Source organism: Balaenoptera borealis (assembly GCF_965194805.1).
Source record: "Balaenoptera borealis genome assembly, chromosome: 8".
NCBI lineage: Eukaryota > Metazoa > Chordata > Mammalia > Artiodactyla > Balaenopteridae > Balaenoptera > Balaenoptera borealis.
In genome coordinates this window covers 65,471,067-65,491,012 of record NC_138865.1, presented here as the reverse complement: position 1 = coordinate 65,491,012, position 19,946 = coordinate 65,471,067, and the positions used below count along the sequence as shown (strand labels likewise).

The following is a 19,946-nucleotide window of genomic DNA, read 5'->3' as shown; positions in this document are numbered from 1 at the left end:
GGAGGATACTTTATAATTAGAGAAATCTTTTGGTTTTTTTTAAGGTGGGGTGGGTTGCAGCCCCCACTGGGAGGCCTTCATGTTTTAATGACTTCTGCTCACCCAGACATATGCTGACTTGGGGAGAAATTTTTCTAAAGAGTCAGTGACTGTGCTGGGTTCCTTCCCACTAACTTCAGAAACAGCCCCATTACCTTTTATGGTCTCACAGAATAACCATAGCAATGGTGTATAATTAACTGATGCTGCTGGTAAACTGGTTTTATTATTGTATTTGAGAGGCTTACTTTGGCTGTCCTCACACAGTGGCAACACTTTCATAGATGTTTTATTTTCTCCTTTAACTTTAGCACTTGTAAAAGGGAAAGATTACTCAGAGGAAGTGCTTTGCCAAGAATGAATGAACCAAAACTGTTTTATCCGAACGGTAGAGGGTGCCCAGCCCATCCACAAGCTCTTACTTTTCTTCCTGAGTGAAGCTAGGAGCATCTGGGGGAATCCATGGAGGGAGCCTATCACCCTGGATGACCATCTCACGAGCTAGCAGGGAACATGCCCAGCTTTGCACTTGGGTCCATTTTTACTTTTCAAGCTTCTTTGTAATTGTTCCATTGTTTCTCTCTTCTTCATGATTGACCATGTGCTTTCAAGCCTTAAATGCTGGACCCTGCCTGTGTCACTACCAGGGGCCTCCGTGACACAGTTGGTGTCATCTCAGTAAAAACCAGTTGGGAACACGTTTGAGGGGCAAAATAGGAAATTAGGAAGGAAGAATAGTACTTTAAAGTAAGCTTTACCTGGAGGGAGGAATCAAAATGGTGGAGGAATAGGACTTAGAGCTCACCTCCTTCCACAAATACATCAAAAACACATCTACAAGTGGAACAATTCACACAGAACATCTACTGAACGCTGGCAGAAAACCTCAGATTTCTGTAAAGGCAGAAAAACCTCCACGTAAACCAGGTAGGACAAAAGAAAAGAGGAATTGGGATGGGACCTGTGCCCCAGGGAGGGAGCTATGAAGGAGGAAAGGTTCCCTCGCCCTGGGAAGTCCCCTCACTGGTGGGGAGATCAGCCTGGATGGAGGGGGAGCTTTGGAGAGCTCAGCAACCAGTTTGAGGAAGGCAAAACAGAGAGTGACCTACACAGATGGTTGGTAGTGCCGCCCTGAACTCCCCAGCCTGAGATGCTCATCTGCCAGAGCAGGCAGGGGCTGGGTGCTAAAGCCTGGGCTTTGGAGGTCAGACTCAGGGAAAGGACCAGTGCTGGCTGCACAGAGACAGCCTGAAGAGGCTGGAGCGTGGCAACTGAGGATGCACTCAGAAGAAGCCTGGGTCTGCCAGAGAGGCAAGGCATCATTGTTGGGGGATGCAGAGGAGAGGGGCAGAACTTGCCACAGGAGCTTCTTTCCCTGTGTGCACTCTCAGGCAACAGGACACCACCTATATGAGTTCTGGGGGCAGGCATGAGCCACCGCTGTCATCGTGAGCTCCAGAGGTGGGCATGGGCTGCTGCAGCCACTGAGAGACCCATGAGCAGGTGCCAATCGCTGGCCCTGCCATCTTGCGGGCATGCAGGCCACTGCTGGGAGACCCACAAGTAGGCGCTGATCACTACCCCAGGGTACCAGGAGTGAGCATGGGTCACCACACCTGCCCACCCCATATCAAGGGGATAACGGCCAGCACACATTGAGGAAAGAGCAGGAAGTATCCAAACTAAAAGCAGCCCCTCGATTCTGACAACATGGCAGAGTAGAAGGACTGCAGCTCACTTCCTCTCACGAAAACACCAAAATCACAATTGGTGAACACCATCGACAAAAAAGACTGGAACCTACCAAAAAAGATATTTTACATCCAAAGACAAAGAGGAAGCCACAACAAGATGGAGTGAGAGTTCTGAGCCTCACGTCATGCTCCCCAGCCTGAAGGTCTGGCATTGGGAGGAGGAGCCCCCAGAGCATTGAGCTTTGAAGGCCAGTGGGGCTTGAGTGCAGGAGTTCCACAAGACAGGGGGAAACAGAGACTTCACTCTTAGAGAGCACACACAACGTGCACTGGAACCCAGCACAAAGCAGTGACTCCATAGGAGCCTGGGCTAGACCTACCTGAGGGTCTTGGAGGGTCTCCTGGAGAGGAGGGTGTTGGCTGTGGCTCACTGTGGGGGCAAGGACTCTGGTGGTGGAGGCCCCAGGGAATACTGATCAGCGTGGGTTCTCTTGGAGGTTGCATTTTTTGGCACTGAGACCTGGCCCCACCCAATAGTCTGCAGGCTCCAGTGCTGGGACGCCTCGGGCAAAACCACCAGCAATGGGGGAACACAGCCCCACCCATCAGCAAACAGGCTGCCTAAACTTGTACTGACCTCACAACCACCTGTAAACACACCCCTTGACATGGCCCTGCCCACCAGAGGGACAAGAGCCAGCTCCACCCACCAGTCCCTCCCACCAGGAATCCTGCACAAGCCCCTGGACCAAGCTCAGCCACCAGGAGACAGACACAAGAAGGAAGAGGAACTACGATCATGCAGCCTGCAGAAAGGAGACCACAAACACAGAAAGTTAGACTAAATGAGACAGTTGAGAAATGTGTTCCAGAAGAAGGGACAAGATAAAAACCCAGAAGAGCAACTAAGTAAAGTGGAGATAGGCAAATATACATGAAAAAGAATACAGAGTAATGATAGTAAAGATGATCCAAGATGTTGGAAAAAGAATGGAGGCACAGACTGAGAAGATACAAGAAATATTAACAAAGACCTAGAAGATTTAAAGAACAGAGATGAACAATACAAAAACCAAAGTGAGACATACACTAGAAGGAAACAATAGCAGAATAAATGAGGCAGAAGAACTAATAAGTGAGCTGGAAGAAAGAGTAGTGGAAATCACTGCGGCAGAACAGAATAAAGAAAAAAGAATGAAAAGAAAGGAGGACAGTCTCAGAAACCTCTGGGACAACATTAAATGCACCAACATTCACATTATAGGGGTCGCAGAAGCAGAAGAGAGAAAGGACCTGAGAAAATATTTGAAGAGATAATAGCTGAAAACTTCCATAATATGAGAAAAGAAACAGTCACCCAAGTCCAAGGAAATGCAGACTCCCATACAGGATAAACCCAAGGAGGAACACACCAAGACATACAGTAATCAAACTGACAAAAATTAAAGACAAAGAGAAAATATTAAAAGCAACAAGAGAAAAGCAACAAATAAAATGCAAGGGAATCCCATAAGGTTATCAGTTGATTTCTCAGCAAACTCTGCAGGCCAGAAGGGAGTGGCATGATATATTTAAAGTGATGAAAGGAAAAAACCTACAACCAAGAATACTCTGCCCAGCAAAGCTCTCATTCAGATTCAATGAAGAAATCAAAAGCTTTACAGATAAGCAAGAGCTAAGAGAATTCAGCACCACAACCAGCTTTACAATAAATGCTAAAGGAACTTCTCTAGGCAGAAAAGAAAAGACCACAACTAGAAACAAGAACATTACGAATGGGAAAGCTCACTGGTAAAGGCAAACATACAGTAAAGGTAGGAAATCATCTGCACACACACAAATATGATATCAAAACCAGCAATCATGAGCAGAGGATAGTACAAATGCAGGATATTGGAAATGCATTTGAAATTAAGAGACCAGCAACTTAAAACAGTCTTGTATATATAGAGACTGCTATATCAAAACCTCATGTGATCTGAAAACCAAAAATCTATGATAGATATGCACACAAAAGAGAAAAAAGCAACCCAAATACAACACTAAAGATAATCAGATCACATGAGAAGGGAACAAAAGAGGAAGGGAAGAAAAAAGACTTACAAAAACAAATCCCAAACAATTAACAAAATGGCAATAAGAACATACATATTGATAATTACCTTAAATGTAAATGAATTAAATGCTCCAACCAAAAGACACAGACTGGCTGAATGGATACAAAAACAAGACCTGCATATATGCTGTCTACAAGAGCCCACTTCAGATCTAGGGACACATACAGACTGAAAGTGAGGGGATGGAAAAAGATATTCCATGCAAATGGAAATTAAAAGAAACCTGGAGTAGCAATACTCATATCAGACAAAATAAACTTTAAAATAAAGACTATTACAAGAGACAAAGAAGGACACTACATAATGATCGAGGGATCAATCCAAAAAGAAGATATAACATTGTAAATATATATGCACTCAACATAGGAGCATGTCAATATATAAGGCAAATGCTAACAGCCATAAAAGGGGAAATTGACAGTAACACAATAATAGTGGGGGACTTTAACACCCCACTTACATCAATGGACAGATTATCCAGACAGAAAATCAATAAGGAAACACAGGCCTTAAATGACACATTAGACTATATGGACTTAATTGATATTTATAGGACATACACCTGAAAGCAGCAGAATACACATTCTTCTCAAATGCACATGGAACATTCTCCAGGATCACATGCTGGGTCACAAAGCAAGCCTCAGTAAATTTAAGAAAATTTAAATCATATCAAGCCTCTTTTCCGACCACAAGACTATGAGATTAGAAATCAATCACATGAAAAACACTGCAAAAACCACAAACATGTGGTGCCTAAATAATATGTTACTAAACAACCAGTGGATCACTGAAGAAATCAAAGAGGAAATCAAAAAATACCTAGAGACACATGATAACAAAGAGACAACAATCCAAAACCTATGGGATGCAGCAAAAGCATTTCTAAGAGAGAAATTTATAGCAATACAGTCTTACCTCAGGAAACAAGAAAAATCTCAACCCTAACAACAACCTAACCTTACAGCTAAAGCACCTAGAGAACGAAGGACAAACAAAACCCAAAGTTAGTAGAAGGAAAGAAATCATAAAGATCAGAGCAAAAATAAATGAAATAGAGATGAAGAAAACAACAACAAAAATCAATGAAACTAAAAGCTGGTTCTTTGAGACGATAAACAAAATTGATAAACCTTTAGCCAGACTCATCAAGAAAAAAAGGGAGAGGGCTCAAATCAATAAAATCAGAAATGAAAAAGGAGAAGTTACAACTGACACCACAGAAATACAAAGGATCATAAGAGACTACTACAAACAACTATATGCCAATAAAATGGACAACCTAGAAGAAATGGACAAATTTTTAGAAAGGTACAACCTTCCAAGACTGAACCGGGAAAAAATAGAAAATATGAACAGACCAATCACTGAAATTGAAACTGTGATTTTAAGACTTTTAACAAACAAAAGTCCAGGACCAGATGGCTTCACAGACGAATTCTATCAAACATTTAGAGAAGAGCTAACAACTATCCTCTGAAACTATTCCAAAAAAATTGCAGAGGAAGGAAAACTCCCAAACTCATTCTGTGAGGTCACCATCACCCTGATACCAAAACCAAAGATACCACAAAAAAAGAAAATTACAGGCCAATATCACTGATGAACATAGATGCAAAAATCCTGAACAAAATACTAGCCAACCGAATCCAAGATCAACTGGGATTTATTCCAGTGATGCAAGGATTCTTCAATATTCGCAAATCAATCAGTGTGATACACCACATCAACAAACTGAAGAATAAAAACTATATGATCATCTCGATACAGAAAAAGCTTTCAACATCCATTTATGATAAAAACTCTCCATAAAGTGGGCATAGAGGGAACCTACCTCAACATAATAAAGGCCATATATGACAAACCCACAGCTAGCATCATTCTCAACAGTGAAAAGCTGAAAGCATGTCCTCTAAGATCAGGAGTGAGATAAGGATATGCACTCTCACCACTTTTATTCAACATAGTTTTGGAAGTCCTAGCAGGGCCATCAGAGAAGAAAAAGAAATAAAAGGAATCCAAATTGGAAAAGAAGTAAAACTGTCACAGTTTGCAGATGACATGATACTATACATAGAAAATCCTAAAGATGCTGCCAAAAAACTACTAGAGCTCATCAATGAATTTGGTAAAGTTGCAGAATACAAAATTAATACACAGAAATCTCTTGCATTCCTATACACTAACAACAAAAGATCTGAAAGAGAAATTAAGGAAACAATTCCATTTACCATCACATCAAAAAAGAATAAAATACCTAGAAATAAACCTACCTAAGGAGGCAAAAGACCTGTACTCTGAAAACTATTAGGATGTTGATGAAAGAAATTGAAGATGACGCAAACAGATGGAAAGATATACTGATACCATGTTCTTGGATTGGAAGAATCAATATTGTCAAAATGACTATACTACCCAAAGCAATCTACAGATTCAACACAATCCCTATGAAATTACCAACGGGATTTTTCACAAAATTAGAATGAAAAATTTTACAATTTGTATGGAAACACAAAAGACCCCAAATAGCCAAAGCAATCCTGAGGAAGAAAAACAGAGCTGGAGGAATCAGGCTCCCTGACTTCAGACTATACTACAAAGCTACAGTCATCAAAACAGTATGGTACTGGCACAAAAACAAACATATAGATCAATGGAACGGGATAGAAAGTCCACAGATAAACCCACACACCTATGGTCACCCAGTCGATGACAAAGGTGGCAAGAATATACAATGGAGGAAAGATAGTCTCTTCAGTAAGTGGTGCTGGAAAACTGGACAGCTAGCTACATGTAAAAGAATGAAATTAGAATATTCTCTACACCATACACAAAAATAAACTCAAAATGGATTAAAGATCTAAATGTAAGGCCAGGTACTATAAAACTCTTAGAGGAAAACATAAAGAGAACACTCTTTGACACAGATCGCACCAAGATCTTTTTAATCCACCTCCTAGAGTAATGACAATAAAAACAAAGTAAACAAATGGGACCTAATTAAACTTAAAAGCTTTGCACAGCAAATGAAATCATTAAAAAAAAAATGAAAAAACAGCCCACAGAATGGGAGAAAATATTTGCAAACGAATCAACAAAGAATTAATCTCCAAAATATATAAACAGCTCATGCAGCTCAATATTAAAAAATACAAACAACCCAATCAAAAAACGGACAGAAGACCTAAACAGACGTTTCTCCAAAGAAGACATACAGATGACCAAGAGGCACATGAAAAGCTGCTGAACATCACTAATTATTAGAGAAATGCAAATCAAAATACCATGAGGTATCACCTCACACCAGTTAGAATGGCCATCATTAAAAAGTCTACAAACAAATGCTGGAGAGGGTGTGGAGAAAAGGGAGCCCTCTTGCACTGTTAGTGGGAATGTAAATTGATACAGCCACTATGCAATACAGTATGGAGGATCTTTAAAAAACTAAAAATAGAACTACCATATGATCCAGCAATCCCACTCCTGGGCACATATCTAGAGAAAACCATAATTCAAAGAGATACATGCACCCAAATGTTCATTGCAGCACTATTTACAATAGCCAAGACATGGAAGCAACCTAAATGTCCTTTGACAGAGGAATGGATAAAGATGTGGTGTATACACACACACACACACACACACACAATGGAATGTTACTCAGCCATAAGAAGAATGAAATAATGCCATTTGCAGCAACATGGATGGACCTAGAGATTATCGTACTAAGTGAACTAAGTCAGAGAGAAGACAAATATCATATGATATCACTTATATGTGGAATCTAAAAAAAAATTGTGTAAGTGAACTTATTTACAAAACAAACAGACCCACAGACTTTGAAAACAAAAGTATGGTTACCAAAGGGGAAATGGGGGGGGGGAGGGATAAATCAGGAGTTTGCGATTAACATATACACATTACTATATATAAAATAGATAACAAGGACCTATTGTGTATAGTACAGGGAACTCTACTCAATATTCTGTAATAACCTATATAGGAAAAGTATCTGAAAAAGAATGAATATATGTATATGTATAACTGAATCATTTAGCTGTACACATGAAACTAACACAGCATTGTAAATCAGCTACACTCCAATATAAAATAAAAGTTAAATTAAAAAAAAAGTGAGCTTTACCTGAGCATAACGGAAAAAGCCCACATTCCTTTGCCTAGCTATCACTTACTGAGCAGTGACTGTGTCAGGGCACATTCCTTGCTGTTGGGAACATGTATAAAATTCAGTTCATAGTCCCTAATATCCTCACCGTGAAGGGGTTCAAGGCACCCCCTATGGGGAGACACTTACCTACCCCTTATCTCTGCCACTGCCCTCATTCTACTGCATTGACATGTAGAGTGTTACAGGAACCCAAAAGAAGGAACCTCACGTTTGTCAGTGGCAGAGAGGATAGGATATCTTCTATGCAAAGGAAACAGTACATCTAAAGATGGAGGGGCATGAACCAGTAAGGTGTGGCCGGGAATTGCAAATAATTCAGTCTAATCCAAGCATGGGGTAGGATTATGCCTGGTTATGTATGTCCAGCCTAGGAAGCGTAGACGTCATCTTGAAGGCAGTAGGGCTACTGAAAGACTATTAGCAAGGCTGTCATATAATCAGAGATTTTAGAGAGCTTTCTTCTAGTGGTTCTGTGAAAAATAGACTGGGGTGCAGCATTTGTTACAGTGGTTTAGGAGAGGAAGTGTGAGGGCCATGGGGTCAGTAGGGTTAAAGAAGAAAGGATGGAGGGATTCAAGGTACATGTAGGAGGGGCCCTGGATAGGGTAGGGACCAGGGGAAGTTTACAATAACTTTCAGGTTTCCGATCAGTGTAGCTAGAATTGATGGGGATGGTGCTGCCGTTCATTGAATACAGGAAGGACAGAGATGGAGAAGGAAGACTTGGAGTTCACTTTAGGTTGGGTTGGTTCAAAGTGCCTCCAGTATCAACACTTTGAGATGCCTGCTGGGCTGCTGGACATGTTTGCAGGCCTGAACACAGGTGGAGGTCTGAACTGGGGCGAGAGATGTGAGCATCTTTGCGGTTTATGTTGAAATTGAAGTTGTGAGTGTGGGCAGGCAGGCCCGGGGAGCATATGTGGCAAGGAAAAGACCACACGCAAAGCCTCAGGGGCATCAGAGTTGAGCAAATAGTTAAGAAAGGGGAGCCGCTGAGACATCCACGGTGAGCAGCCAGAGGAGGAGGAGGAGAGGCAGGAGGAGGGCTTACAAAATGACAGCTTCATGCAAGAGTTAGGTGACAGAGTAGTCACATAAATTTAGGGTAGAGAAGTGTCCTAGGAACTAGGACTCGAGCAAGGACAGTTTCAGGGAAGTGGTGGGGACAGAGGCCCAGAGGTAAATAGGAATAGGGGTGAATTAGAGATGACTGTGGACAAATTTGTCATATACCTGGTTGGGCAGGAGCCAGAGGGGGCATGAAGGGTGAGGGAGATTTAAATGAGAAGACTTTAGTCCTGCTCATGTTGGGGAAAGTCCCTGGGGGTTGGCGATCCTGAAGAAAACTGAGCTAAATGGAAGCAGGTGGGGAGGCTCCAAGGCCCCTGCGTGGGGCCTTCTCCCTGGGCCTCAGCACCCTCCCCACTGCTGACTGAGTCCGATCTTTGTCCGTTCTTATGCTGTCAAGTGCCTGCCCTTCTGCAGTGTAACACTGGCTGTTCTTAGTCCACAGCCTCTGACATGCGATTTGAAGACACATTTTATGGAACAGACATAATCCAAGGGGAGAAAAAGAGACAGAGAGTGCTGAGCTCCAGGTTTAAGAACGAATATGTGGATGACCCCGTCTACCGCACGTTTTTGAAGAGCTCTTTCCAGAAGAAGTGTCAGAAGAGGCAATAGTCTACCTACACTGCTGCAGGCAACAGAATGACTTGGGCTAGAAGAGGAACGATGAAGGGACAGCCTGGGGCTGTGCCATGTGTTTCGCTGGGGTAGGTGACGGGCTGTGTCTCTGACAGTGGAAAATTAGGCTTCCCAGAGTTTGGTCACCAACACCACAAAATACGCATTATTAATTGGATACCACAATCTGAAGTTGTCTCCTAGTCTTGCATTTACTTCCTAGCAGTTGTCTCCTATGATCCCAAAGAATTTTTCTAAGTAGAAGGGAATAATAGTGAATCACCCATCAAAAAAAGCCACTGCCAGAGGAGGTGAATCCCCACGTGTGGCTTACTTAGTCCCTATTCGGGAGCCACATGGAGACTTCTCTCCTCAACCCTAGCAGGTGGGAGCCTTGATTCCCAGGTGGGAGGGTGATAATTTATATATTTTCCACAGTCAGGGAAGGACTCTCACTTTTTTGTTTTAAATGGCAGTTTTTATAAAACATTTTTAAAACACAAATGGCATGTATGGTAATAAGATTTACCCATATGCTATCTGCATTTCCCTTGTACAGAAATTTTACATTTTTTAATATCCGTTTTACTTTTGATTGTGTCTGATGAGAACTGAGTTGTTGGCCTTTGTGAAGTTTTTGGCTCTTGAGAAAGAATTCTTATGAATTGTATGGGAATTTTATATATTTAAAGAGGGAGATCTGGGGCTGTTATTTTTAAATACTTTTTTTCCATAATACATATTCTGAGTAGATATTTATAAAATATATGTTTCTTTCATTATGTGTTTGTAAGATTAGAGTTTAAAATAAATATGCTTTGATGCATAGTTTTGAAGTAATATGATTTTTCCTTTTTGAAACAGCTTGGAAATGTACTAGTGTTTAAAAATAAAGATTTCCATTTTCTCCAATCCTGTCTTCTAACTTGCTTATTTGTCTAGGTTTAAACCTATAGAAAACAAGTTTTTTTGGGGAGCTGGCTTTGTGGACATTCTGGAGCCCAGGTTTGTCAGAACTTCTTCTCTCACTGTTTACGTAACTGTGGACACACTGTGAGACATTTATGGCTATACCACTGGGGACAAGGCTCCTCTACCTGGCCACAGTGCCTGATGAAGTGTTTTCCTCAGCTCCATCTTCAGGCCTGGAAGAAATCTGAGCATCTGGAGTCTGGAGCTCTTTTCATCCCAGGTTTCTTGGTCCTCAGCTTCATTAGAAGGGGCTGTACAGATCCTCCAATCCCTCCCATCACTTTACAGATGAGCAGTGGAGGAGAGGAAGGAAGAGGGCTTGCCCAAGGTCACACAGTAATGCTTCAGTTAACTATGGCCACAGTTATGCTGCATAACAAACAACTGCAAAATCTGTGTCCTGTGATGAGAAGCACTTCTTTTGCTCATGAGTCTGCAGGTTGGCTGATCTAGGCTGGGCTTGGCTAGGCAGCTGTGCTGACCTCGGCTTGGGCCAGCTCACACATCTGCTCCATGTGTCCCCATCAGCCCACTGGACTCAGTGGGCTAGCCCAGGTATGTTCTCAGGTCGCTGGCAGAGGCAGAGAGGCCAGCCAAGTAAGCAAATTTTAGATCTGTCTGTGATGTTGGTTAACATCCTGTGGACCAAAGCCCAGAGCTAGGCATTAGAGGGCATTTCAGAGTTTTATGGCAAAACGTGTGGACGTATCATGTTACTGGAAGATGAAGATGAAACAGTAGTGACAGAGCCACAGTTAAAACTCGGTTTTGCAGACTGCTAGCTGGCTGACTGCTTATTTTCCAGAGTGCCTCATGGCTGAACTCTGAGCTGGGGAAGAGCCCATCAGCCATATTTTTACAAGGACTGAGCACTCCATGTCTTCTGCCAGTATAGTCATATGTTTTATCAAGTAATCAAGCTTGCCTTTTCTATCTCCACATTTTGAATGGAACTGACCTGCTGTCTCCACAATATGCCAGGAAAGTAGGCCTGTGTAAGGCATTAAGAGGAATTAATCTAAATAGGATCATTTGTTTTGTACAAGTTCGCCTGTCAGCAAGATTTCTGATTGGCTGCCACAGGGAGAAAATGTGCAGAGTCCTATGTGATTTCAAATACAGCTGTTTTTTATGGTCTCACTTAACTAATGTTCCTATAATCAAGTACAGCTGTATATAGCCTAAGCAAAATAGTGCTGGCCACAAGTGCACTCTGGCTCTTGAGAAAGATACCTTTGTTTCACTGCATTCTGCATAAAGTCATTATTAGCTCTATGACCAGACAGACCAGTAAAGCTGTTTTACTTTACCGTGTGACACCTCAATTGTAATTTTAATTTCTTTGCATTAAACTAACTACATTTTTAGTGTGTATGTGTAGCGTGAAATCAGCTGAAGTCCTTCTAGTATTAAAAAAAGAATTTCTGGCTGGATAATTATTATGTAATTCTAATTACAAGCCCTTTTTCTGGAGGTTAGAGGATTAGTGAAACTGCCTGACATATTTCACAACATTTTAGTTCCTTTATATGTGTTTGAAATGAGAACAATGTGATCCTTGTCAGTTTACTTTTATTAAGGTACTTCTGTTTAGTTCATCTAAAGAGAAATTGAGAAGAAGCATCCACTAAAATATCACATGGCTTCACAGAATATATTATAAATTGCTACTGGGTAATGGTATATGAAAACGTGAAGACTCAGAATACAAAAACAAGTAGGAGTGAATGGGTCTGCCACTTCTCCTTGTACCCATCCAATGTGAAGCAAGGCTGAAACGTGATTGTTACTGTAAATGACCTGGAGGTCTTACAAGTAATCATATTAGAGGAGTATATGCTGCAAGATAACACTATTTTATTTTTGCCTTTAAATAAAAAGGATCTGAAATGAAACAATCCTCATTTTAGATATTAATCAGCCCCATAAACTTGAAGCTAACTAGAGATCCTGAGACATTCTCATTACATGAAGTAACTGGTTGGTTGCAATACTTGACTGTACCACAAACTGCTTCTGAGAATTCAGGTGTGCAGTCATCGGAACTCTCGCACAACGTGTTGTTGAGACATACAACACTGACGGGCCTCTGAGGAGCCTGTCCTCTCCAGCAAGTGTGCTAGAGACTCAGAAGCCCCATGCTCCATCCTCAGATGGTGCAGGTCCCCTTGAAGAAATGGAACTTCATCAATGATATTAATGATGTACTGAGAATCTATTGTGTACACAGAGCCTGGTAGACTCCTTAGTGGCATTTGTCTTATTTAATCTCTCCCAAGAAATCAGCAAAGGAAATATTCTTCTCTTTCATGGAGAGTAACAAAGGTTCAGAGAGGTTAAGTAGCTTTTGAATCACTCAACCTTCTTGATGCATGAAGAAAAGTAAGGATTCTAAACTTCTTTTTTGAATCAAAAGACCCAATCAAGACATTGAGTAGATGACTCTGAAGCTCAAAAGACAGGTCAGCACTGTCAGGTCAGCACAGATTAGAGGTATAAATATGGAAAGTATCATCTTTATTTTGTTTAAAAATACATGAAATTCACCTTCTGGCAAAGGCAAAACTATGGGGACAGAAAAGAGATCAGTGGTTGCCAAGGACTGGAGGTGAAGGAGGAAATTGACAACAGAGGGTCAGCATGAAGGAACTTTTTTGGGGCAATGGTAATATTCTTTATCTTGACTGTGGTGGTGCTAACAGGACTCTATGTCAAAATTCATAGAACTGAACACAAAACAGGTGGATTTTACTATGTGTAAGTATCATCTCAATAAACCTGCCTTAAATAAATAAATAAAATCAAGTGGAATGATGGTCAGGTAACTCAGGGAGAGAATATGTTGTGTGAGAGGAGGACAAGAAGTGAGAAGAAATCAGAACCCTGGGAAATAGCTACACACAGTTGAGTAGAAAAAGAGGGGCCTGTGAATGAGCACTGAAAGGGGCCAAGAAATGGGAAACCAGGATGCTGTGATGTCATGGACTTCAAGGGAAGAGAGTATTCCAAAAAGAAGAAGAGGTCAACACAGAGAAAATGCTGCAGAGTCCCAGATCATGTAATTCTTCATTAGAAGGCCACTGGTGTCCTTCATGAGTGCATTTCACATGGCTTCAGATGAGAAACCTATTAATATTCAAATTGGTGAGGAGAGATCAAGATGGCGGAATAGAAGGACATGTAGCTCACCTCTTCCCACAGATACATCAAAAATACATCTACATGGGGGACAATTCTCACAGAATACCCACTGAACTCTGGCAGAAGATTTCATACAACCAAAGCTGCAAGAAAGATCACCACGTAACTGGGTAGGATAAAAGGAAAAAAAAAAAAAAGGAATCCTGGGTTGGAGCTGTGAAAGAGGAATGGTTCCCTCACCCTGGGAGCCCCCTTCACCAGTGGGGAGATCAGCTGGGACAGAAAGGGAGCTTCAGAGGTTCAGAGGAGAGTGCAGCAACTAGCTTGCAGGAGGCAGAATGGAGAGAGACAAGCACAGATAGTCCTGGCCACTTTGCTGCACTCCCCAGCCTGAGAGGTGCATCTGTTGGTATGCGTGGGGGCTTGGTGCTGAAACTCGGGCTTCAGAAGACAGATGTGGGGAGACAACTGCGGTTGGCTGCACAGAGAAGCCCGAAGGGGCTAGAGTGTGGCCCTGGCCACAACTGGGGGTGTGTGCAAGATGGAACCCGGTCCACCATAGAAGCCCCATTGTTAACACACACACGTGAAGAGAAGGGCAAGGCCCCACCATAGCAGCCTCATTCTCAGCAAGCTCACAGTGGCCAGGGCTCCACCTCTGCAAGCTCTGGGAGCACACAAGCAGCTGCCCACATGCAGAGGCAGGACTAAAATCTGAGCCCTGTCTGGCAGCTTTGTGACTTTGGTGGATTTATGCCATTGGTGCCTTTGTAAACTCAGTGCCTGTGGGACATCCAAGAAGATTAACGGTGCTCCCATGGCTGGGGTGGGTCTGGAGTTAGCAGCTGAGGGCTTTGGGGGCATGAGTACATGGAGGCGGGGCTGGGGTCTGTGCTGAATCTGTAGCTCCCATGATGGGTCCAGGTGACTGACTATGCACGACTACTGTGAACCTGGTACCTTACTTCAGTGGATCTGTGCCTATGGATCTGCACTGGTGGCTTTCTGAGCACAGTGCCTGAGGGACATCTGGGCCAATTGCTTGCACTCCCATGGCTGAGGTGGGGCTGATGGCAGTGCCAACAACATTGTATGCTGTGAGCCCACACAAAAGGTGACAACACCACAGAGTGCTCTTGCTGTTGGACAGCCTCTGCAGAGGAATACTCAGTGGCTCCTCTCCCAGTGGAAGTGCTCCAGTCCTGCCTATCCCACACTGCAGCTCAGAAACAGATGTGGTGGCTTCTACTCCAACAACTGGGGAGCAGACCCTGCCCCTGACAGGACTGTGATGGCCAAAGAGCAAAGAAGAGGCCCTGCTCAACATCTGGTGCAGGCTCTGGTCACCACAACACCAATCACACCACCTATCAAGGGGATAATGGCCAGCACACACTGAGGAAAGACACGGCAGGCACCCATATTAAAAAAAGCCCTTGCACCAAAAATACCAGACTCATGCAGGCTACTCAGGGACACTACCATAAAAACAGCCCTTCAAGACCACAGTAGATAACTGTTTCTCCTACATTCATAGAGTCAGAGAAATAAAAGTAAAATGAAAAAGCAGATAAACTACTCCCAATTAAAGGAACAAGAGAAAACCTGTGAAAGAACAATGAAACAGACTTCTCCAGTCTACCAAATCCCAAGTTCAAAACAGAGATATGAAAATACTGAAGGAATTAAGAAAGGCTATTGATAGAAATGCAGATCACTGTAACAAGGAACTAGAAACTAAAAGAGGAGCCAGTTAAAGTTTGAAAACTCATTTGCTGAGACAAAAGCTGAGCTAAAGGCAATGAATAGCAAACTGAATAATGCAGAACAACAAATAAGTGATCTGGAAGATAGAATAATGGAATTCACCCAATCAGAACAGCAGACAGAAAGACAAATCTAAAAAAATGAAAGCAATATACGAGACCTATGGGATAATATAAAGCAAGCCAATCTATGCATAATAGGGATCGCAGAGGGAGAAGAAAGAGAAAAGTGATTGAAAATGTATTTGAAGAAATTATGGCTGAAAACTTCCCAAACCTAAAGAAAGAAACAGATATCCAGGTACAGAAAGCACAGAGGGTCCCAAACAAGATGAACCCAAATAGACCTACACCAAGGCATATTATAATCAAAATGGCAAATGTTACAGATAAAGAGAAGATTCAAAAAGCAGCAAGACAAAAACAAAGAATTAGTTACAGGGGAATCCCCATAAGGCTCTCAGCTGATTTCTCTATAGAGACATTGCAGGCCAGAAGGGAGTAGCAAGATATACTCAAAGTCCTGAGAGAGAAAACCCTGCAACCTAGAATACTCTATCCAGCAAGATTATAATTTAGAATAGAAGGAGAAAGAAGGAATTTCTTAGTCAAGCAAAAACTAAAAAAGGGGCTTCCCTGGTGGCGCAATGGTTGAGAATCCGCCTGCCAATGCAGGGGACATGGGTTCGATCCCTGGTCCAGGAAGATCCCACATGCCATGGAGCAACTAAGCCCGTGTGCCACAACTACTGAGCCTGTGCTCTAGAGTACACGAGCCACAACTACTGAGCCTGCGTGCTGCAACTACTGAAGCCCATGTGCCTAGAGCCCATGCTCCGCAACTAGAGAAGCCACCATAGTTAAGAAGCTGCTCACTGGAACTAAGAGTAGCCCCCGTTCACTACAACTAGAGAAAGCCCGTGTGCAGCAATGAAGACCCAACACAGCCAAAAATAAAGTTAAAAAGAAAACAACTAAAAGAATACAGCAATACTAAACTTATCCTAAAATATTGAAATTTTGATCTTTTCTAAATAAAAAAGCAAGAATCTATAGGAAAGAGAAAATCACAATTGGAAAATAAATCACTTAAATAAGCCAGCACGTAGATTTAAAAATTTTTTGTGAAGCAATTGTAACTACAGTGAACAGCAGAAGGATAATTATGAAGCTGTAAAAGAGGACATCAAAATCATAAAATGTGGGGGAGGGGAGTAAGAAAATGTAATTTTTTTTTTTAGAATATGTTTGAGCTTATATGACTGCCAGTCTAAAGCAAGTAGATATAGTAATGGGTTAACATACTTGAAAAACAAGGTAACCACAAATCAAAAACATGTAATAGATTTACAAAAACCAAAAATAAGACAACTCAAGCATAATACAAAAGAAAACCATCAAACCACAAAAGGAAAACCAGAAATAGAAAGGAACAAAGATGAAATACAAAATCAACTAGAAAATAAGGTTTAAAGTGGCAATAAATACATATCTATCAATATTACCTTAAATGTCAATGGACTAAACTCTCCAATCAAAATAAATACAGTGGCAGATTAGATAATAAAACAAGAGCCTACAATATGCTGTCTACAAGAAACCCACTTTAGGGCAAAGGATACACATAGATTGAAAGTGAGGGAATGGGAAAAGGTAATTCATGCCAATGGAAATGACAAGAAAGTGGGGTTACCTATACTCATATCAGGGGACTTCCCTGATGGTCCAGTGGTTAAGAATCTGCCTTCCAATGCAGGGGATGCGGGTTCAGTCCTGGTCTGGGAACTAAGATCCCACATGCCACGGGACAACTAAGCCCACACGCCACAACTAGACAGCCTGTGTGCTGCAACTACAGAACCCATGTGCTCTGGAGCCTGCATGCCACTAGAGAGAAGCCTGCATGCCACAACTAGAGAGAAGCCTGTGTGCTGCCACAAAGAGCCCACGCACTGCAATGAAAGATCCCGCATGCTGCAACTAAGACCTGAAGCAGACAAAAAATTAAAAAATAATTAGTTAAAAAAAAATACTCATATCAGGCAAAGGAGACTTTAAAAACAAAGGTCATGAAGAAAGATAAAGAAGGACACTGTATAATGATAAAAGGATCAATACAAGAAGCTGATATTATACTTGTTAACATACATGCACCAAATATAGGAGTACCTGGATACATAAACAAGTACTAGCAGACAAAAAAGGAGAAATTGATGGGAATAAAATAATAATAGGAGACTTTAACACCCCACTGACATCAATGGAAAGATCTTCCAGACAGAAAATCAATAAGGCAACAGAGACCCTAAATGACACAATAGAACAGATAGAGTTAATTGATATTTTCAGGACATTCCATCCAAAAAAAACACAAAAAAACAAAAAACCAAAAAACCAGAATACATGTTCTTTTCAAGTGCATATTCAAGTGCATATGGATATTCCCCAGGAGAGACCACATACTAGGACACAAAACAAACCTCAATAAATTTAAGAGGCTAGAAATCAAGCATCTTTTCTGACCACAATGGCATGAAACTAGAAATCAACCACAGAAAGAGAAATGAGAAAAAAACCAATTATGTGGAAACGAAACAACAGCTACTAAAAAACCAATGGGTCAATGATGAAATCACAGAGGAAATTTAAAAATACCTTGAGACAAATGACAATGGAAACTCAACCATAGAAAATCTGTGGGATGCAGCAAAAGCAGTCCTAAGAGAGACCTTCGTAGCGATAACAGTCCTTCCTCAGAAAACAAAAAAATCTCTAATAAACAACCTAACCTACCACCTAAAAGAATTAGGAAAAGAAGAACAAAACAAAACCTAAAGTCAGCAGAAGGAAGGAAATAATGAAGATCAGAGAGGAAATAAATAAAATGGAGATTAAAAAAAATACAAAAATATTAATAACACCAAGAGCTGGTTTTTTGAAAGGGTCGACAAAATCAACAAACCTCTACCCAGGCTCACCAAGAAGAAAAGAGAGAGGACCCAAACAAACAAAATAAGAAATGAAAGGGAGTAATAACAACCAATACCACAGAAATGCAAAAAAAAACCCATAAGAGAATACCATGAACAATTATATGCCAACAAATTGGACAACTCAGACGAAATGGACAACTTCCTAGAAATATACAGACCACCAAAACTGAATCAAGAAGAAATAAATAATTTGAACAGATTGGTCAATAGCAGTGAAAAAAAATCTGTAATAACAAACAAACAAACAAAAAAACTCCCTGCAAATGAAAGTCCAGGACCAGACGGCTTCACTAGGGAATTCTACCAAACATACAAAGAAGAAGTTATACCTATACTTCTCAAACTCTTCCAAAAGTTTGAAGAGGAGGGAACACTCCCAAAGTCATTCTTTACCCTGATACCAAAAGCAGACGCTACCAAAAAAGAAAATTACAGGCCAATATCTTTCATGAATATAGACACAAAAATTCTCAACAAAATATTAGCAAACCAAATCCAACAACACATAAAAAAGATCACACCCTATGGTCAAGTTGGATTCATCCCAGGGTCACAACATATGCAAATCAATCAATATGGTACACCACGTCAACAAAGAAAAGACAGAATCCACATGATCATCTCAATAGATGCAGAAAAAGCATTTGATAAAATTCAACATCCATTAATGATAAAAACTCTTACCAAAGTGGGTATAAAGGGAACATATCTCAACATAATAAAAGCTATTTATGACAAACCTACAGCCAACATAACACTCAATGGTGAAAAGCTGAAAGCCTTCCTGTTAAAATCCAAAAACAGACCAGGATGGCCACTCTCACCACTCCTATTCAACATGGTATTTGAAGTTCTAGCCACAGCAATCAGAAAGAAAAAGAAATAAAAGGTATCCAAATCAGAAAGGAAGAGGTAAAATAGTCATTATATGCAGATGACATGATACTATATGTAGAAAACCCTAAAGACTCCACACAAAAACTACTAGAACTGATAAACAAATTCAGCAAGGTAGCAGGATACAAGATTAACATACAGAAATCAGTTGCACTTCTTTATACTAGCAATGAAATATCAGAAAGGGAAAGTAAAAAAAAACCCCTTTTAAAATCACATCAAAAAATAAAATAAAATACTTAGGAATAAAACTGTTTAAGGAGGTGAAAGACTTATATACTGAGAACTATAAAATGTTGATAAAGGAAATTAAAGACGATTCAAAGAAATGGAAAGATATACCATGCTCTTGGATTGGAAGAATTAATGTTGTTAATGTGGCCATATTACCCAAATCAAGCTTCCGATTTAATGTGATCCCTATCAAATTACCCATGACGTTTTTCACAGAA

At 41.1% G+C, this 19,946-nt stretch overlaps 1 protein-coding gene across 8 annotated transcripts in view; it reads left to right on the top strand.

The window, feature by feature from the left end:
• Window positions 1-19,732, top strand: part of KDM4C (lysine demethylase 4C) — a 443,948-nt gene extending 424,216 nt beyond the window's left edge. For all 8 annotated transcript variants that reach the window (XM_082404367.1, XM_082404366.1, XM_082404370.1 and 5 more), the window contains one exon: window positions 9,546-19,732. In XM_082404367.1, the coding sequence (XP_082260493.1) occupies window positions 9,546-9,722 (177 nt within the window). In that variant the 3' untranslated portion in view covers window positions 9,723-19,732. The remainder of the gene's footprint in view (window positions 1-9,545) is intronic.
• Window positions 19,733-19,946: the final 214 nt, after the last annotated feature.